The following is an 18,894-nucleotide window of genomic DNA, read 5'->3' on the forward strand; positions in this document are numbered from 1 at the left end:
CAGGCTGCCGGCGACAGCGGAGCGGGCGTGACCGGTGCGGGGCCGTGGTGGGCACGTGCAAGAGCAAGGCGAGGCGAGGGCATCACGGCGTGGCCAGGGCCGGACGGGCCCAGCGCCGGGAGCGCGGGCGCGTCACGCGTGCGAAAAGGCAACTCGGGGAGGGCGAGGGCGTGCGCCGAGGCCAGGGACGGCGACAAGCGCGGCGGAGGCGGCGAGGGGAGCGGTGGCCGGAGTTACGGGTGGTGGGGAGGACATGCAGGAGCTCGTATCCGAGCTCGGGAAGGCACAGGGGGGTGGCGGAGCTCACAGCGATGCTGTAGGGACAGACAGCGGGCTCGGGGTGGTCCGACGAGGTAGATCGACGACGGGGGCGAGGTGGCAGCGACGGCAAATGGCGTCGGGTCGACGACGAGGCGAGGCCGCGGCTTCACCTGGGCGCCGCGTGAGGGAGAGGAGGGGCGAGGAGTCCGGGAGGGGCGGCGCCAACGCCGGCTTGCATCGGGCGCAGGGGTGAGGCGGCGGGGCCGAGGCGCCGTCTCCCTCGATCTAGATCGAGGAGGGGCGAGGGAGACGCGCGGGGGAGGTTGAGGCGGAGGGCGGCGAATGGCGAGGCGGAGATGAGGAGGACGGCAGCGACGGAGGGGTGGCTCCGGGCGGCGGCGAGGTCCTCCTCCCTCGATCCCGATCTAGTCGGGGGAGAGAGGGATATTTTCGTGGGGGGGGGGAGGAATCGTGGGGAGAGTGGGGGAATGGGGTTAGGGTTTCTGGTAGTGGGGGGGGGGGGGGTTATAGCCGGGGGTGGGCCGGCTGGGCTAGGTGGGTTGGCCCAGTTGGATGGCCAGCTGGGCCGAGGCCCAGTGAGGGGGGGGGTTTAATTTCTTTTGTTTTCTTCTGTTTTTATTATTTTCCCTTTTCTATTTTATTTATTTTAGTTAGCGAAACAGCTTTACAAAAATATAACTCCTACTCCTAAATTAGCATAACAACATAGGCCACCTACTCCAAAAAGTTTGGTGATTATATAAACTAGATTAACATTTGTTTAGTATTTAAAAGCATTTAAAATAATTGTTTTGCTGCTGTTTTACCCATCTCATATTATTTAAACATTTTATGCATGTGTGGTTTTTCCCCCCTAATTATCTATGCAATATTTGGTTCACTCCGAACATTTTAGTTTTAATATTTGAAAGCTTTTATTGTTTGCCTATTTTTTTGAATTTGAATTTGAATTGGTTTCGAACTAACTCGAGATTAGCAACTATAAACGAGGTGACGTGGCATCATTAGCAGAGGGTCACTGTAGCTTAATTACCCGGGCGTCACACACATCCCAGCTACCGCAGCTACCGTGCTTAGCAGATCAATCAAACACATCCTAGAAACGGCGCAACCTAAACAAATCTACACGGAAAAAAGCTGCAGGGGATGGATACAATCATCAGACCTGACAGAAAAAACCAACTCCCAACCTAACAGATCACAGGAACAACAAAAAGGGAGGGGGGGGATCCGACGAACAAAATCGCCAGCGGTGGAAATGGAGCGGGTCGGTGCGGGGCCGAGAGATGCCGCAGATCCCAACGGCAGGAACAGAAGGGAGGCGGAGGAAGCGAGGCAACACGACGGAGAGCGCAGACGAGCCACCACCAAGACACTGGATGGAGCGGCGAGGCGGAGCTACAAATCGCCATGGCTATCTCTCTCTTGCTCGACTCTGTTCGGGGTTGCGTGTTTGAAATGACAAAGGGTCTGGGAGGAAGAGGGTGACACAGACACACGGGTGTTGCGATGGAAAAAATAATGGGTCAACCACACGGCCCCGATAAGAGAAACGAGACAAATAACGGGTCAAAAACACGAATCTCAGCCCACAAATCACACGGCACAGAAAACGGATGAAAGTGAATTGTTTTCATCCGGATGTAAATTAGCGGATCCGTTTTTCTTTTGCAAATTTACCACAACTAAAACCCACGCTTTGACCAGGCTCAAAAAAAAAACCCACGCTTTGACTGGACACTCGCTTGAACCGGCAGCTTCCCATCGCGCTGCCGCCGCCGCCCGGCTGCTGCTGCTCCTCCCGCGCCGTCCCCGAGGACGTAGGCCTCTGCCGCACCTCGGGGCCGTCGACCTCAGCGACAACGCATTCGACGGTGAGCTCCCGGTCTCCTCGCCTCGCTCGTGCGCCTCTCCGCGTCCTCAAACCAACTCTCCGGCGACGTGTCCTCGTGGCTCGGTGGTCTGACCGCGCTGCAGAGGCTAGACCTCTCCGACAACGCGCTCACCGGCGCTCTGACGGACTCGCTGGGTGACCCCGAAGAGGCAAGGACCGGCTCGCCGGCTCCGCCCCGGAGGCAATGTCCGGTCGCACCAGGCTCACTGAGCTGCACCGGAGGGGCAACCACATCACCGGCGAGATACCGCAGCAGCTGTGCGGGCTGGAGAGCCTAGCTCCTCGCGGTGAACATCTCGCACAACCGGCTAGTCGGGCGGCTACCGGCGTCGGCCGTGTTCCAGAGCCTGGACGTGAGCGCGCTGGAGGGCAACCTCGGCGTGTGCAGCCCGCTGGTCGCCGAGCCGTGCGTAACGAACGTGCCCAAACCGCTGGTGCTGTATCGGTGTATCCCAACGAGTACACGCACTGCGGCAACAATAACGACAGCGGCGTAGCGGCGAACGGCGACGACAGCGGCGGGGAGGCGGTGCCGAGGAAACGTAGATTCCTGAGCGTGTCCGCCATGGTGGCCATCTGCGCGGCGCTGTCCATCATCCTCGGGGTCGTTGTGATCGCCCTGCTCAACGTGTCGGCGCGGCGGCAGAGGTGTGGCGGAAGCGGCCCCGCGGATGGGCTGTTTCAGGGGAAGACCAAGTCGAGCAAGCTCTCGAGTCCAAGATGGAGGTCCAACGCGGGTGGACGCGACACGGACTGCAAAGTTCCGATGGTCTCTAGCTCCGGTGCGGTTGGGGGCTGCTACTCCGCTTTATTGGGACGTGGTGGTGGACTCCTGTGGGCTCTCGCTGCCATGCCATCCTCGTTAGAGCATCTCCAACAAACGCGCAATCGCGCGGCACGCTAAATATTTTTAGAGCACTGAAATAGTTTTTTTTCTGCACGCAGCAAGGCACTGACTCCAACGGACGCTGTAAAAGATGTAAAAGATGACGTGCGAACAGCTCCAGCAGGCGCGCTAAATTTACAACGCGCGCCCAGCACAAACAATTCAGAATAAAACAAAAAGATCAAAACACATAAAAATAAATCAACAATAAATAGTTCAATTCATTACAACTCAAATAAATAGTTTATCTTTCAATAAAACAAATCATTCAAACATACAACGTCAAACTAGTTTTGTCGGACATTGCATGCCCACCACTCCTTGGTTAGATCTTTTGAAGATCATCATGCGTTTCGGCACATCGAATCACATGATAGGAGGCAACAAATCGGGCCACCGTGTCAGCCCTCCTCCGCACTCGCACGGGACGTCTCATATTAAGAATAGTCTAAATCTTGCCCACGCTTATTCTCGATGATCATATTGCGCATGATCACACAAGCGTTCATGATGTACCAAAGGATCTTTTGATCCCAAAATCTAGCCGGTCCTCTCACAATAGCAAATTGGGCTTGCAAAATCTCGAAAGCTCTCTCCACATCTTTCCTAGCCGCCGCCTGAGCATTGTGGAAATCAAGATTCTTCTTACTTTCCGGTTTTTCAACGGCTTCACAATTGTTTGCCACTTTGGGTAGATGTCATCCGCAATAGTAGCCATAGTTGTATGTATGATCATTTGCTACAAATTCCACCGGTGTAGTTTCACCATTTGCAATCTTATTCATGGGTGGTGACCGATTAAGAACGTTGATGTCATTCAAAGATCCAGGTACTCCAAAAAAAGCATGCCAAATCCAAGTCTCCTGGTCGGCCACTGCTTCAAGGATTATAGCGAAACCCTTTTTTGGCCGTGGAATTGTCCATGCCATGCCTTAGCACAGTTCTTCCAACTCTAATGCATGCAATCTATTGAGCCAAGCATACCTGGGAACACGCGAGCTTTGTTCATCTCCAAAAGCCTTGTGGTGTCTTCAGCATTGGGAGCTCTCAAATATTCCGGACCAAACACTTGCACAATTTCGACTGCGAAGCGCTTGACACACATGATGGCTTGACGCTCACCCATGGCCAAGTGGTCATCAACTAAATGCGCCGGAATACCGTATGCCAACATACGCAAAGCGGCTGTTACCTTTTGAAAGGTGCTATGCCCGACTTCTCCGGCGGCATTCCTCCTTCGCTGAAAAACCGATCATGGCTCGCCAGTTTCTCTGCAATGCGTTTGAACAACTCAATGCTCAGCATAAAACGGCACCGAAAGTAGGACTCGGGGTATGTGGGATTCTCCACAATATAGTTACTCATCAATCTCATGTGGGCATCAATCTTATCCCTCCAAAATTTCTGACGACCCATAACCGAACCACTGTGGTTCGACTTTTTATTGACGTGCATAGCTAGGATCATTGTGAGGTCCTCCTCCTCTTGTATATCAAATTCTTCGTCGGAAGAATCGTAGGACGAACTCATGTACAATATTGAATTTAAACTAGTTTATAAAACTACAAACAACAGGCAGCAAATTCATCTACAAAATATAAAAGTTGAAGCAATACATACCTTGCAAGCGTTTTGTCAAACACCTTGTGAGCGCCAAGCTGCAGTGGGCCGCCGGGCGCTGTTCGTCGCAGGAATGGTGCGCTCGAGGAGCGGGGCGAGGAGAGGAGGTGGAGGAAGAAGCGGCGGCGCGCGGGGATAGGCGGGGGAAGCGCCGACGGGACACCGGAGCAAATGGGGAAGGCGCGGGCGGCGGCGCCTGGATCTGGCGGTTGGTGAAGACGCGCGCGAGTCATCGCTGTCCAGCGCATGGGAGCTGGCCCACAAAATAAGTGGCGCGCGACCCGAGGTGGCATCATTTTAGTGTGGGGTTCTTAGGTTGCTAACATCACAAACTGTGTATGTGACACCAACTTCATCACGACTTATATGGCACCGAGGGAGGGCGTCCCTTGGTGGAAGAGGATCATGAGAAGATCCAATTCATGGAGGAGCTATCCGCACGGCGCATGCATACTTTGCCTTCGCCCGTGGTTAGTTATTGGAGATTTTAATCTCATCTTCAATGCGGCACAAAAGCAATGCCAATCTAGATAGGAGAATGATGGGAAGATTTAGGCGGTTTGTGGACTCGAATGGCCTCAAGGAGCTCTTTTGCATGGTCGTGTATTCGCCACCGGAATTAGCCTACCAGGTCTCGTAACCATCCCACGCTGCCATCCCGGTAAGAAGTTTAGCACATCATCCACCACTGGCTACCAGTCCGAACGAGTGAGCTGCTTGATGGAGAGCTGCATACCAAGATATTTGCACAGAAAGGCATCCATGTGCCACGGCATGTGGTGTGTGGGTCTAGCTGTGATCAGAGCTAGACCCACACACCACATGCTGGCGGCAGACGCGCCAAAATGGGTGCTGGATCGAGTGGCTAAAGGCTGGCGTGCTTTCTTTTCGGCGGGCTCGGAGCAAATTCATGGAGGCAAGTGTCTTCTCTCTTGGCAAAGGGTTTGCCGACCCAAGCAACTTGGTGGTCTGGGAGTATTGGACCTGAGCAAGCACGGGCTGGCTTTGAGATTGAGATGGGAATGGCTTAAACGCACTTATGAGTCCAGACCCTGGCAGGGCTTGCCGCTGGCAATGGATGCCAAGGTGCGGGTGGCTTTCAACAGCCTAGTTCATTGGAAGGTGGGAAAGGGAGAGCGCGTTCTATTCTGGAAGGACCGTTGAATCGAGGGATCATCTATGGAAGAGCTCGCGCCCTTAGTCTTTCAGTGAGTCCGCACGCAAGTGGTGAATAGGTGCACCGTCCGTGAGGTTCTGCTGTCTCATCGATGGGAAAATGACATCACTGGAGATCTCTCCGTAGATGGGATGCTACAGATCATCCACCCCCATATGGAGATGGAACAACAGCGGCTCCTATACCTCGCGATCGACATATGACATGCTGTGGCATGGTAGTGCTCCCTTCACCCCGGCCCCGGCAATCTGAAAATGTTAGGCGCCCTTATCTTGCAAGTTGTTCATGTGGCTTGCCACACAATACCGGCTTTGGACAGCAGATCGACGGCTACAACACGGACTGCAAGACCAAGCCTCTGCTTGCTACGTCTGCGCCCAAGAAGAAGACTCGGTTGATCACATCTTGCTCCGTTGCGTCTTCGCTCGGCAAGTTTGGCACTGTTGTTTCCTCCAGGCCAGGATCAATACCACCTTGGTACCTACGACGGATGACAAGATTGCTGAGTGGTGGTCGCAGGCTCGTAAGCAAATTCCAAAGGAGAATAGAAAGGGCTTTGACTCGGTTGTGATGCTCAGTTGTTGGAGCCTTTGGAAGCATCACAACGGAGATCTCAACACTCATCAACTTCACCTGTCGGATCTTTGATGATCTACGTGCTTGGGTTACGGCGGGAGGACACAGAGTAAACATCTTCTGTGAGTAGTCGAGTACAGTTGTAGGAGTGGAGTACCGAGGGCTGGTTGGTGACCACTAGTGGGATACCATGGCCTTGTTGTAATCATCAACTTCTGTACATATTTCTGCCTTATATAAAGCTAAGGTACGCGATAGCATACTCTCAAAAAAAGCGTGGGTTTTAGTTGTGGTAAATTTGCAAACAAACCCTCGAGTCATAACGTATTCCAGCAGTTCAAGCGATGTGCCCAGTCAAAGCCACCGTGTACCACTTGACCAGCGCCAACTCAGCAAATACGTAGCCAAATTCGTATTAGGGGCCGTGGATGAATTTTTCTCTTTACAAAATTCCTCTTCTTGCCGCGAGTGCCGATTAAAAAAAGAAACTGTGCCACCCAGGCCCAGTTTAATAAAATACAAGGCCTAATATATATTTTCAATGTCGCTCTTGACCATTAATAAGATTAATATAAAATGTGTTCTCAGCTAGGCCTGGTTTTCACCCTGACCAGCACTCACCGCCACCGAAATGTGGTACGACCTGCCGCACCACCGCCACCACCACCGAAGGCAGCACCACCACCACCATCTAACGCCGCCGCACCACCACAACCACCGAACGCCGCACCTGAGTCGTGGGCTCCTCGTACCAAGGCTGCCGCTTGGGCATCCAAGACCGCCCATCCACCGTTGCGACAACATACGGACGTTGTTGACCGGTAAGGGGCAAAACCCTCCACCCACCCCAAAGCGGGCACCTTGGCATTATTGAGCCTCATCGGCCAGATCTGGGCAAGGAAGCTCCGGCAGCCATAAGCCATGTTGCAACCGCCCATCACGCTTCTAGACCATGTCGACATCAAGGACAGGAAGCCCCGACGGAAAAGCCCCCGGCACCTCCGGCCAACCCCCAAGCAATGCGAGATGAGCCACCAAATCCGCCCATTGTCGCCGCGCTATGTACCTGCACCACACCGGCCAATGGAGTATATTTTCCCATTAAGAACAAACCTCCATAGACTGTATCGAAACCTCTTTCCAAATTCAAACCAAAAAACAATCAACCACAGCATATCCTAATTACAATGTTTTTCACCTTCACTAGCGTGTACTTAGCGTGCCTGCTTCTTCACTTGCAGGTTAAAGAGGAAGCCAGTTCAGAAAATTCAGAACCAACATAGTTCCAGCACGAGAGAAAAATTCTGAACTACTCCATACGTACAGTTAACAGTACCATCTTTCTAAGCTCTAGTGAGTGAACCAACAAATCAACCAACCAGGTTTGTAACTCAAGATCTTCAGCTCCAAACCAACGTGCGTAGTATACTTCCAGCCCGCCCGCATCATCAATGCCCACAGGCCCCGGTTTTTTGTGGAATAATGTACACCAGCTCCGCCCATTTACGCAAGGACTTTACATGTTCAGCGATGAGAGTATGTAGTATGTGTATCTATCTATCTATATGGCTTGCAAAAAACTGCTCTCTAAATGATGAGCAATGTCGCCGCAGAATCCAAAACCGCGGCAAGTTGTGTAACTCGACGATGGAGCCTGTGACATCTGCCTTTCGACAACTTGTCTGCAGGTCTTGTGCTGCTAGGTCGTCAGTGTCGTCGCCAGCAGTTCCTTGGGAGAGGCATCGTTTGGGTTCCACCCTAGAGATAACAAGGCATTTAGTTATCAGATTAGGTACCACTAGTTGGGGTGAACCACATAGACATAGGCCACACACGTCCACGCTTTTCCAGGCATATACCTAGCTGCTTGTTGATCAGCGTCACATCAGGAATCCTCTTGTCGCTGTCATCGTATCCTTCGCCCAAAGACTGTTCTGTGCTCGCCTCAATCAAAGGATCCTCCAGCAGTGGCTCTCCTGATACATTTTGATATCAGATCCTACTAGTCGGCGAGAATAGCATAAGCCAGACATGACCACACGCTATTTGCAGAATGATATACCTAGCTGCTTGTTGTTGTTTGGGGTCACACCAGGGATCCTCTTGTCGTCGTCATATTTGCCCAAGAACTGCTCCACGCTTGCCTCAATCAAAGGTTCCTCCAGCGGTGGTTCTCCTGAGACTCTACCATGTACCTTCAGATGAATGCAGAGAGAGGTTCAGAAGAGACGCATGTAGCAGAAGATATAGTTGATGCGCTGTGGAAAGTGGCATACATATGTCATCATTTCAGTAAATTCCCTAGCAGTGAATGTGCTGGGACCCCCAACAGTGGAGATGTGACCTACTAGCTGCTGTATGATTAGAGTAACACCAGCAATCCTGTCGTTGTATCCTTCACCATAGAGTCGTTTGGAGCTCACAGCAATCAAAGGTTGCTCTCCTGGGACATGGCCATGTGCCTGCAGATGAGTGAGCAAGTGTAAGCTAAAAGAGGATGACAGCAGCCCTCAAAGGGGTAGCCCAGGAAAATGCCAAAAAAAAATCTAGAAAAATTAATAATGAGCAAGTGAAAGAAAATCAAATACTGAGTTGAGCTGAGCCAAGCTTAGTCTAGACTGCTCAAACTCGACAAAAGTTTGTCAAAATTTTGAAGAATGAGACTTTCAAAACGGCCGTTTCAATACCATACCTCTGTCATCAATTCAGCAAGTTGCCTAACAGTAAAATCATTGTTGGGACTCCCAAGAGTGAAGATATGAGCATCCGTTTGAGCAGGGTTCCCCTTTGATTAAACAAATATGGATTTTAAGTCCCATTGATGTGGTACAATAATACAGCACTAGTGATAAACAGGAAAACATACAATGATCAAAAGAAAAGCGTCTATGTACAGGACAGTGCTTTGGAACTCGCCGCCATCATCAGCAAGCTTCAGGGGCTCTCTGCGAAAGAGATTCTGCAATCCATTGATAATGTATTATCCTTGGGACACTAAAGATAGCACAATGAATGCATTCATTCTCAGCAAGGAGCAAGTTTACTTACGTTGCTGAAGCAAGTCAAAACCAGCGGAAAACCCACGCTGGGACAATCAACATCAGGAATGAAGTCATTCTCCATTGCTTCAGCTGGTGGAAACTCAACATACACAGTTAGGAAACTTAAAGTGCTGCCAATGGAAAATGTACGAAATTCACTCCACTCACCAGAAATAAACCTCTCAATAAGTTGTTTCACACATGCGTAGGACCATCTCTGTTTCAGCACATAAAATGCATACTCCTGTTTTGTCGTGGTTCGAAGGCTGACAGTAGAGTGGGGGGTAGGTATGAGGAGGCAAGGTCCTTGCTATGGCGAAGTTGTACACACGAGTTTTACGAGTTCAAGCCCTTCGCGGAGGAAATAATAGCCGTACGTCTCGGAGCCCGGAGGCGATCGACTGGATTATGTGTGTGAATGTTACAGGGGGTGCGAACCCTTGTCCCAAAGGAGGGGGTGGCTTACATAGAGTGAGCCAGGACCCCAGCCCACCTCCGTTACAGGGGTTCAATGTATATAAAGACGAAGCGTTACTGGTAACGCCAGCCATAAGTGCTATAAATGACCTTTAAGACTACGGAGTGAACGTCTGACCGTTGCAATGCTGGGCGACTCCTGGTCTTCAGTAGGTCGAGTGATTCCTTGTATGTTCGAGTGGTATCAGGTAGAAGAGTATCCGAGTGATATGATTTGTCGAGTGGATTGCACTCGACACCTCTGACTGGGGGTTCTTTGTTGTCCCTTGGACTTCTTGCTTCTAGGGTAGTGACCTTGGGTAGGGCGTATAGGTCAGGTCTATGACCCTACCCTGGGTCTGTATCCTCATCAGTAGCCCCCGAATGGATTAAGGTTCGAGCGGAAAGTAGGTTGAAGTTGAACTTGCTCCGAGCTTTGCGTTTCGCAAGTGTTTTGCGCTGGACGGAAGGTTCACGTTGGAACTTCAGCTTCGATTCGGTCGCCTTAATTGATTCAGAAAGTCGCCGAGTGAACTTGTAACATCATCTGCCGAGTGTTGTTTTGGTGCGCGGAACCTTTGGCGCGATTGATTGCAGTGTATCCCGGATTTCACGGGATTCAAAATTTCAGGGAAGCACGCGGGACGGGGCGTGCTGAAGTAAGCGGGGTGGATAAACAGGAGCGCCTCGATCCCTGCGCCACCTTTTTCGCCACGTACGTCGCGCGCGACTGTTGCGGGATTTGACAGGATTGCCTGGACCCACGCGTCAGCCACTCAGAAGCGGCCCTTTATAAGGCGACGAAGCCGAGGCGCCGGTACTGTGCGCGTCTATTTTCTTCCTTCCTCCTCTGCTTCACCATTGCATCCGGCTCCTCTGCTCTCGACGCCGCCGCTCCGCCATCATGGTGAAGGACAAGACGGCGGCACTGGAACGCGCGAAGAAGGCAACAGGGGCGGCGAAGGACAACCGAGCAGTGTCATCAGCCCCACTATACATCCACATGGGATGGCCACGGGCCTGAAGAGGCTGGATGCGTCGACTGAGGAATACTTCCAGCAGGTCCATGCCAGTGACGCCCTGATTGATCAGCTGGACTACCCTCTCAACTAGCATATTCGTCTCCACGCTCTCAGCAGCATTCACTTTTAACGAAGAAGGAGTCTGAACACGGTCAAAGGTGAAGTGGGGAAGTCCGGTCGACTGACCTGGAGTTGCGAGGTCCTGGCGGTACAACCAGGTCGACTGCCAGCCCCTAACCGTTTCAGGAAGGGCCATGGAAGGGAAAGAGCTTCTCTGCCTCTTCTAGATACCCAAACCCCCACACATCTGAATGACATGTGTTTTCTCGTCACTTGTGTTCGCTTTCTTCACCGACTGGGAACGGATGGTGAAAATATGCTTGAAAAGACCCCAGTGCGGTCGGCACCCCAGAAAATTCTCACACATCAACACGAATGCAGCGAGGTACGTGATGATATTGGGAGAAAAATTGTGGACTTGGGCACCGAATAAATTCAAGAAACCCCTGAAGAAGGGGTGCGGAGGAAGAGAGAAGCCCCGGTCGACATGGGTGGCAACCTGGTGGCAGCGCCGAGAGCGACGACGACCTGCAATTCTGCTTCTTGCCCTTCGCCGCCCCTGTCGCCTTCTTCGCGCGTTCCAGCGCCGCCGTCTTGTCCTTCACCATGATGGCGGAGCGGCTTCGTCGAGAGCAGAGGAGCCGGATGCAATGGTGAAGCAGAGGAGGAAGGGAGAAAATAGACGCGCACAGTACCGGCGCCTCGGCTTCGTCGCCTTATAAAGGGCCGCTTCTGAGTGGCTGACGCGTGGGTCCAGGCAATTCTATCAAATCCCGCAACAGTCACGCGCGACATACATGGCGAAAAAGGTGGCACGGGGATCGAGGCGCTCCTGTTTATCCACCCGGTTACTTCAGCACGCCCTATCCCGCGCGCTTCCCTGAAATTTTAAATCCCGTGAAATCCGGGATACACTGCAATCAATCGCGCCAAAGGTTCCGCGCACCAAAACAACACTCGGCAGATGATGTTACAAGTTCACTCGGCGACTTTCTGAATCAATTAAGGCGACCGAATCGAAGCTGAAGTTCCAACGTGAACCTTCCGTCCAGCGCAAAACACTTGCGAAACGCAAAGCTCGGAGCAAGTTCAACTTCAACCTACTTTCCACTCGAACCTTAATCCATTCGGGGGCTACTGATGAGGATACAGACCCAGGGTAGGGTCATAGACCTGACCTATACGCCCTACCCAAGGTCACTACCCTAGAAGCAAGAAGTCCAAGGGACAACAAAGAACCCCCAATCAGAGGTGTCGAGTGCAATCCACTCGACAAATCATATCACTCGGATACTCTTCTACCTGATACCACTCGACCATACAAGGAATCACTCGACCTACTGAAGACCAGGAGTCGCCCAAGTCGCCCAGCATTGCAACGGTCAGACATTCACTCCGTAGTCTTAAAGGTCATTTATAGCACTTATGGCTGGCGTTACCAGTAATGCTCCGTCTTTATGTACATTGAACCCCTGTAACGGAGGTGGGCTGGGGTCCTGGCGCACTCTATATAAGCCACCCCCCTCCTCTGGGACAAAGGTTCGCACCCCCTGTAACATTCACACACATAATCCAGTCGACCGCCTCCGGGCTCCGAGTCGTAGGGCTATTATTTCCTCCGCGAAGGGCCTGAACTCATAAAACTCGTGTGTACAACTTCGCCATAGTAAGGACCTTGCCTCCTCATACCTAGCCCACTCTACTGTTAGCCTTAGAACCACGACATGTTTGAAAGATTGAAAGATGAGGCACACAAAATACAACGGGACCAACTAGATGTGACCAAGGAGAGGTATAGTGCCAACAACCAAAGAAGTGTAACTGACCTTTACTATGTTTGATGCTCTATCAATCCAATGGAATGGCATCACAGGGGCCTCAAAGAACCAGGCGGAAGATGTGTCTTTCTTCTTCTGTCTCTCTTTATTACCATCACTTGGAGGATCCTCATCCCCACCACCCTCCCGGTGATCTTCTAGATTTCCAAAAGATTGTTTCATGTGATTTTCAGACTCCTCTTCCCTACTTTTCTTGTGGTTTTTATTTGACAACAGACTCACAAAATTTAACAGAGCATCAAATGTGGGAATTCCTGATAATATGTATTTGCTAAACTCTGGATCAGATCGTTGCCATTCTGCATCAAACTTTTCTCTTCCTTCTCTGCACTTCTCGGAGTAATTGCTCCAATCATTGAAATGATAAGGAAGATTCTGGTATAACTCATTCTTTTTGACAGGACCATCCAATACACCACACAGATTTCGAAGTTGAAATGTTGTGAGATTTAGCTTGAACAGAAATGCAAATCTCATTGCCTCAGAAAAAGTCACCAAATTGCGGCGCATGACTTGGACTAGTTGCCTATGAGATGCTCGTTTATGATCTACTAGCACTTCATAGGTCTCTAATTGTCCAAGGAAACCAATAACCATCCCAACCTCTTGATAGCTTCCTTTGAAGGGAAATCTTTCGATGTTGTATTTAGCTTCACATCCTTCTCTAACTCCAGGGAGAATAGCATCTTTAAAAACATACCAAACACTTTTTGCTGAGAAACTGAGGTGATACATCGAGTCAGCAGCTAATAGTAACTCAAACTCCCTATCCAAAAGTGTGCCATCTTCTACATCCGGAGGTGGAAGCATTGCAATCATGAAATAGCTGGGTTTTATTGGCAACTCGGGAATTTCATGCTGAAAACCAAGGGACTCAGAAATTTTTAAATCCCGCACATACTGTGCACCTCCTTCATCAGATTTCTGCCTCAAAAGCCTCCTCACATTGACTCCTAACGTATGATAGGACCTTGCCATTTTAGTTGCATTTTTAAAAAGCTGGTACTCAAATTTTGGGGCACCCTACAAATTATAAAATTTGTCAAAATCTACACGTGCATTGTGATAGAGAAGATAAGTATATTCAACTTTTGCACACCCTAAAGTAATGAATGTATGAGTTGGGTGTAAGTATTTAGGTTGAAAACCAACAACTATTGATACTCAGAAGTATGGCCTTAGTACTAAGGCTGCAATAAAACTAGTCATATGTTAAACTTAATACAGTGTATGAAATTCTAAAATTTTCAATCAGCAACAAAGTCCTTAACCTAGTTACCCTATATGACTAGTTGAAAGGTAACCTAGAGAGAGAAAGGGGGCAATGAGAGATCAGAGCTCACCGTCCACGGAGGTAGCTCATGTTCTGTAGCCATTTGCGAGAGGGGAGCGGAAGCTTGGTTCCAATCTCATGCAAATTATCTGCAAATTAATTGACTGTCAAATGGAAACACACAACATCAATCAATTGATAGGCTATGCAATTAATTAATGGTCCACTTTACGCAAGTCTATTTCCTGTGTGGCAGTACCTCTATTTACCACTCGAGCGTCATTGTATTCTCTCCTATTTGATGGAGAATTTTTAAAACCTTACTACATCGTCCCTGCTTTGCACATGCCAATGTAGGAAAAAGAGCGTTGAAAAATGTTGCTCTGGTTTTTGGATTCAAGAAAACCCGAAAGATAATAAACAAGATAGGAAAGATATTCAGAAAACAAATCCAATACCCAATACAATCTAAGATGGGCTATAGATATGGTATGAAACAAATGCTGCGTTGTGAGTGTCGTAGACCATTGTGCCCAGTGTTAGGCGAGCACCACATGATGCTGGAGGGCGAATCTCTGGAATTCCAGCAGTTTGAGATTTTTTAGGGAGCTTTTGCCATGACGAATTATTAATATAGACATCAGTGTAGCCTCATAGTTTGCTCATGTTTGTGCTAGGAAATTTCAGACAAACGTTTTGTTACTTGAATGTGCAGGCTAGATACATACTACATCAATCCACATGACAGAGTCCGGGTGGATCAGAAAAGACAATTTCACCAAAATTTGCAATTGAAAATCAGTCACAGGCCAACAATAGTACCCACATTTCTCAGACATGACGAAAATCGCGGGAATCCATCAGTGAACTGGCCTAAATGCTGGGGGATTCGCAGGTTAATCATCACAGAATCATTTCCGGGCAAATCATAGAGTAACTGGTCGTGCACAGGAACATACGGGTAGGGTTTAGCTGATTATTACCTCCAGCCGTGCCCGTGAGAGCCTTGGGGAAGGCAGCGGACGTGGAACAGGAGGAGGCCAGGAGCAGGTGGCCGGTCGGACTTGGCGCCCGTCGAACGTGGCCGGCGGCTTGGTCGGAGTCGAGCGGGGCCGTCGTGGAACTCGAGGAGGCCGGCGTTGTCGGCGGGCGACGAGCAGGGTGGCGCGGCTGGCGGATGGGAGGAGGACGCGGCCGTCCGGCGTCGGCGAGGGGCTTCGCGGCGAGCGGGGTGGTCGAGGCGGGCGGCCGCCGGCGAGGTGGCCTGGGGTTTAACGGAGGTTCTAGCCCGGCCACGCCGCCTTGGTCGTACGGACTGGACCCGAGTCGCGTCGGGTCGAGTCGAGCCAGCTCGTGCGCGTGCTGCCTGGGTGGGTGGTGGCACGCTGGAACAGGGGAATGGGATTAGCCGTTGACAGGAGCAGAGGGATGAATGGGGGAAAAATAAAGACCAAAGTTTTCCAGATGCTCTACTTTCTCAATTACTATGAGTTTCAAAAAAAAGGATGAATTAAGCATACATATGTTTAAATGAACTACTAGCTTATTAGTTAACCCCTGTTTTTTTAAAGACTTGTGATCAATCAAAACTACTACTACTGCTAATGAGGCACTTTGATCAAAATGCAAAAAATAAACCACAACAGATTATTAACCCCTCCCCAATTTAACCATCTACTCCCTCCGTTCCATATTACTTGTCGCTGATTCAGTACAACTCTGTACTAAATCAGCGACAAGTAATATGGAACGGAGGGAGTAGCTAACAATTATGCCATTACTGAGGGATTCAACTAATCTTAACACCTCCAACACTCAAACTTGTATATATATATATGTTTAATTTGTTTAGTGAAATTAGCCTGAGAAAAAGACAACAAAAAAATGGATGAATGAAGCATACATACATATGTTTAAATGAACTAGCTTATTAATTAACCCCCCTTTTTTTAAGACTTGTGATCAATCGAAACTACCGAGTACTAATGAGGCACTTTGACCAAAATGCAAAAAAAAATATGGAAATGCCCACGACAGATTGTTAACCCCTCCCCAATTTGTCCATCTAGCTAACAATTATGCCATACCAAGGGATTCAAACTAGTATATATGTTTAATTTTTTTTAGTGAAATTAGCCTGAGAAAAGACAACAACAAAAAAAACAATGGGCACTTATGAAATACAGGTACCAAGCTAGAAATGGGTACAAGGCAAGTAGAGATGCAATATCTGAACCAGATTAACCTAGCTAGTAAGGATGAGCCATGACGTGGATGATAATTAAGGCAATAAGGAAAAATTAGATTTGTTACCCATTGGAAAAGGTGTGCAACTTCTTCACATTTCGGAGGGTGAATCAAATCCTAGTAGTGTTCAGCGCTGCAGCCGTGCGTAAGCATGGGAACTCTTGCAACTGCTTTTCTCATATAAGACAGATGAAACATAAAGGTAACATGTGTAGTCCATAAAATCACCTAAAGAATGGCAGTCCATGCATAATTAACTTCGATGCAGATAGCCACAAAGATTTCATATGTTAACCAGAAATACATGAATCAGAAATATTTGTTGAAAAGTGAGTTACCTTTGATTTCCTTAAAGGTTTTCTGTAATTACATCTCATAGGGCCAAATAAGAACAAGTTTACATGTTGTGCGTCATGTAAATTATATAGCGTCTAAAACCACCAACTTCAACTTGTGACAGAGTCCATCAATAAACATACGAATAATAAGGCATTTCTTAACATATGATGGAAAGCAAAAAAAAAGTCAGGAAGCGTTTTTCAATATTTGGGCATACAAAATTTAATAGTCCACTCCATAGAAGTGGCACCGAATATTTATAGAAAAACAGCACAAGGTTAAACAAGTGAAAAACAGAGGGCACCAGAAAACAGTATGAACAATATTGTGTTTATTAACACCCGAGCATGCAACACTACATGCACCAAATATTATTTATAAAAAACAGAAACTAAAAACCAGATGTTTTTGTAGCACCATGAATATGGACAATGCGCGGCACGCCGTTGTAAAAGAAATTTGCAAAATAGAAGTAGCTTGGACAAGACTACAATTGATTTTATAGTAAACATAATCAATTTCAAATGTAGGGAAATATTAGATATCCGCGCTAGCTTCTTTTTTCCAATCTGACCCTTTACCTCTTTTTTCCATCTGACTTTCTTTTTCTCTGATCAAATGAAAGAAGGGCTGCCTTTTTTCTCAAAAAAGGAAAGGAAGAACATGAATGTTTATTGATCCTTCCTATGGACCGATGCCAAAGTCTCCTCTCCTGCATCAAAAGGGTGAGGTGGAAAACATGGACGAACAGCGTTACTCCCGCTCCATCGCCGTCAGGCCGCCGGTAAACCTGGTGGTACGGCCACCGTCACACGCGTCGCCGCCGTTGTATAGAGCTGCAACGTAGGAGCACATGCTTATAGATCGGCTTGCCGATGGACCGAACGTGGATGAAACTAGCTAGTTGTAAGAACAATATTATATACCTGCAGATTAAGGTCGATCGAGTTTGCCTGTTGCCTGTTGGGCTGGGCAGGCGAGGTCAATCGATCGATCGACAAGACTTCGTCCTAACGATTGGCATACTTTGATCCCCGTTGGCGAGGCACGGCGCCGATCCATGGATCATCGACCGATCGGATGCATGCATCCATGGATCGGCGACGTGCCGGCGCGGGGGCCTGGCTTCACGAGAAGCCACGGCGCGGCCTACCGGCCGGCGACGAAAACGGTAGGGCGGAGGCGAAGACGGCGCCCGCACGGGGGGTGGGAACGGTGCTGTTGGAACCCTAAGACCCCGTTCCGTCCAACATTTCCTATACTTCGCTGGGCCACTTGGGCTTACATTACGGACAAAAAAAATTGTGATTCTCGGGGAAGGGCGCCACTCGGAATATAAATTAAATATTTCATCTAAAAATGTATGTTTTGCTCAAAAATATATCTAAAAACGTATGTTTTCTCAAAATATAATTTTAAAATATACATTTTAGCTCTAAAATGAGTAGAATATATATATATATATATATATATATATATAGGAAAATGGATGTGTACTCCTAGGAGTACGTACCTTTTTATTATTTTTAATATACTTCATTAGTAATTATTAGATACCCCAAAATGAGTTTCATGAAAAAATTCATGTGAGTCCACATATTTTTAAATGTTTACGTATATACTAATGTGTTTGTACGTGAAAAAGGTATATAACAAAAAATACGTCGCAGATCATATTTTTTCTATAAAACTAGTATTGAGGTATCTTAGAATATTTAGTGAAGTATATTGAGAATGATAAAGAGGTATAATTAATGCGTATATGAGGTATATTGAGGATGGGAGTACATACTCCCAGGAGTATAGAAAAGGAGTCACTGACCAAGACAATATCTTTCAATTAACCAAGACCAATGTTGTGTCGGACGAGGATCCCCTGCCATGGCGTAGCCTACCTATGAGTCACTGACACATGGGTCTCACAGAGCATGGGGCCCATCTGTTAGTGACTCAAAGGCAGGGTATGGCAGGGATTATAAAGTGAGAGGATCCACGTCCTGTTGTGTACTCCCCCCGATCCATATAACTTGTAGTAGCTTTAGTACAACTTCAATACAAAGTTGTACTAAAGTTACGACAAGAGTAATATGGATCAAAGGGAGTATATATTTTTCAAATTTCTTATTTAAATTTTGCATAAACTTGACTCGAACAATTATGAAAGTTTACAAAACCATTCTTTT

At 48.6% G+C, this 18,894-nt stretch overlaps 2 protein-coding genes across 3 annotated transcripts; both read right to left on the reverse strand.

The window, feature by feature from the left end:
- Positions 1–7,649: 7,649 nt before the first annotated feature.
- On the reverse strand, positions 7,650–9,839 carry LOC123078008 (UDP-D-apiose/UDP-D-xylose synthase-like). 2 transcript variants are annotated; one of them, XM_044500424.1, is made up of 8 exons: positions 9,645–9,839; positions 9,484–9,566; positions 9,302–9,394; positions 9,128–9,220; positions 8,712–8,897; positions 8,498–8,630; positions 8,295–8,411; positions 7,650–8,193 (listed from the first exon to the last, which is right to left on the reverse strand). In XM_044500424.1, exons 2-8 carry the CDS (start codon positions 9,556–9,558, stop codon positions 8,135–8,137), a joined length of 756 nt encoding a protein of 251 aa, XP_044356359.1. In that variant the 5' UTR covers positions 9,559–9,566; positions 9,645–9,839; the 3' UTR covers positions 7,650–8,134. The 2 variants fall into 2 exon arrangements, with proteins under 2 accessions (XP_044356359.1, XP_044356406.1); XM_044500471.1 differs by having other exon boundaries at positions 9,484–9,839.
- Positions 9,840–12,712: 2,873 nt separating this feature from the next.
- On the reverse strand, positions 12,713–14,311 carry LOC123078137 (uncharacterized). Its single transcript, XM_044500558.1, has 2 exons — positions 14,196–14,311; positions 12,713–13,875 (listed from the first exon to the last, which is right to left on the reverse strand). Exons 1-2 carry the CDS (start codon positions 14,226–14,228, stop codon positions 12,787–12,789), a joined length of 1,122 nt encoding a protein of 373 aa, XP_044356493.1. The 5' UTR covers positions 14,229–14,311; the 3' UTR covers positions 12,713–12,786.
- Positions 14,312–18,894: the final 4,583 nt, after the last annotated feature.

The sequence above is a fragment of the Triticum aestivum genome, chromosome 1A (genome assembly GCF_018294505.1).
Source record: "Triticum aestivum cultivar Chinese Spring chromosome 1A, IWGSC CS RefSeq v2.1, whole genome shotgun sequence".
In the NCBI taxonomy this organism is placed as follows: domain Eukaryota; kingdom Viridiplantae; phylum Streptophyta; class Magnoliopsida; order Poales; family Poaceae; genus Triticum; species Triticum aestivum.

Excerpts from the sequence above, each read along its gene's own strand:
- LOC123078008 (XM_044500424.1), bottom strand. The coding sequence starts at position 9,558 with ATGGAGAATGACTTCATTCCTGATGTTGATTGTCCCAGCGTGGGTTTT. Across the intron at positions 8,898-9,127 it reads TTGCTGAATTGATGACAGAG|GCACATGGCCATGTCCCAGG; the intron begins GTATGGTATTGA and ends ACTCATCTGCAG. Across the intron at positions 8,631-8,711 it reads TTACTGAAATGATGACATAT|GTACATGGTAGAGTCTCAGG; the intron begins GTATGCCACTTT and ends ATTCATCTGAAG.
- LOC123078137 (XM_044500558.1), bottom strand. The coding sequence starts at position 14,228 with ATGGCTACAGAACATGAGCTACCTCCGTGGACG. Across the intron at positions 13,876-14,195 it reads ATGAGCTACCTCCGTGGACG|GGTGCCCCAAAATTTGAGTA; the intron begins GTGAGCTCTGAT and ends TATAATTTGTAG.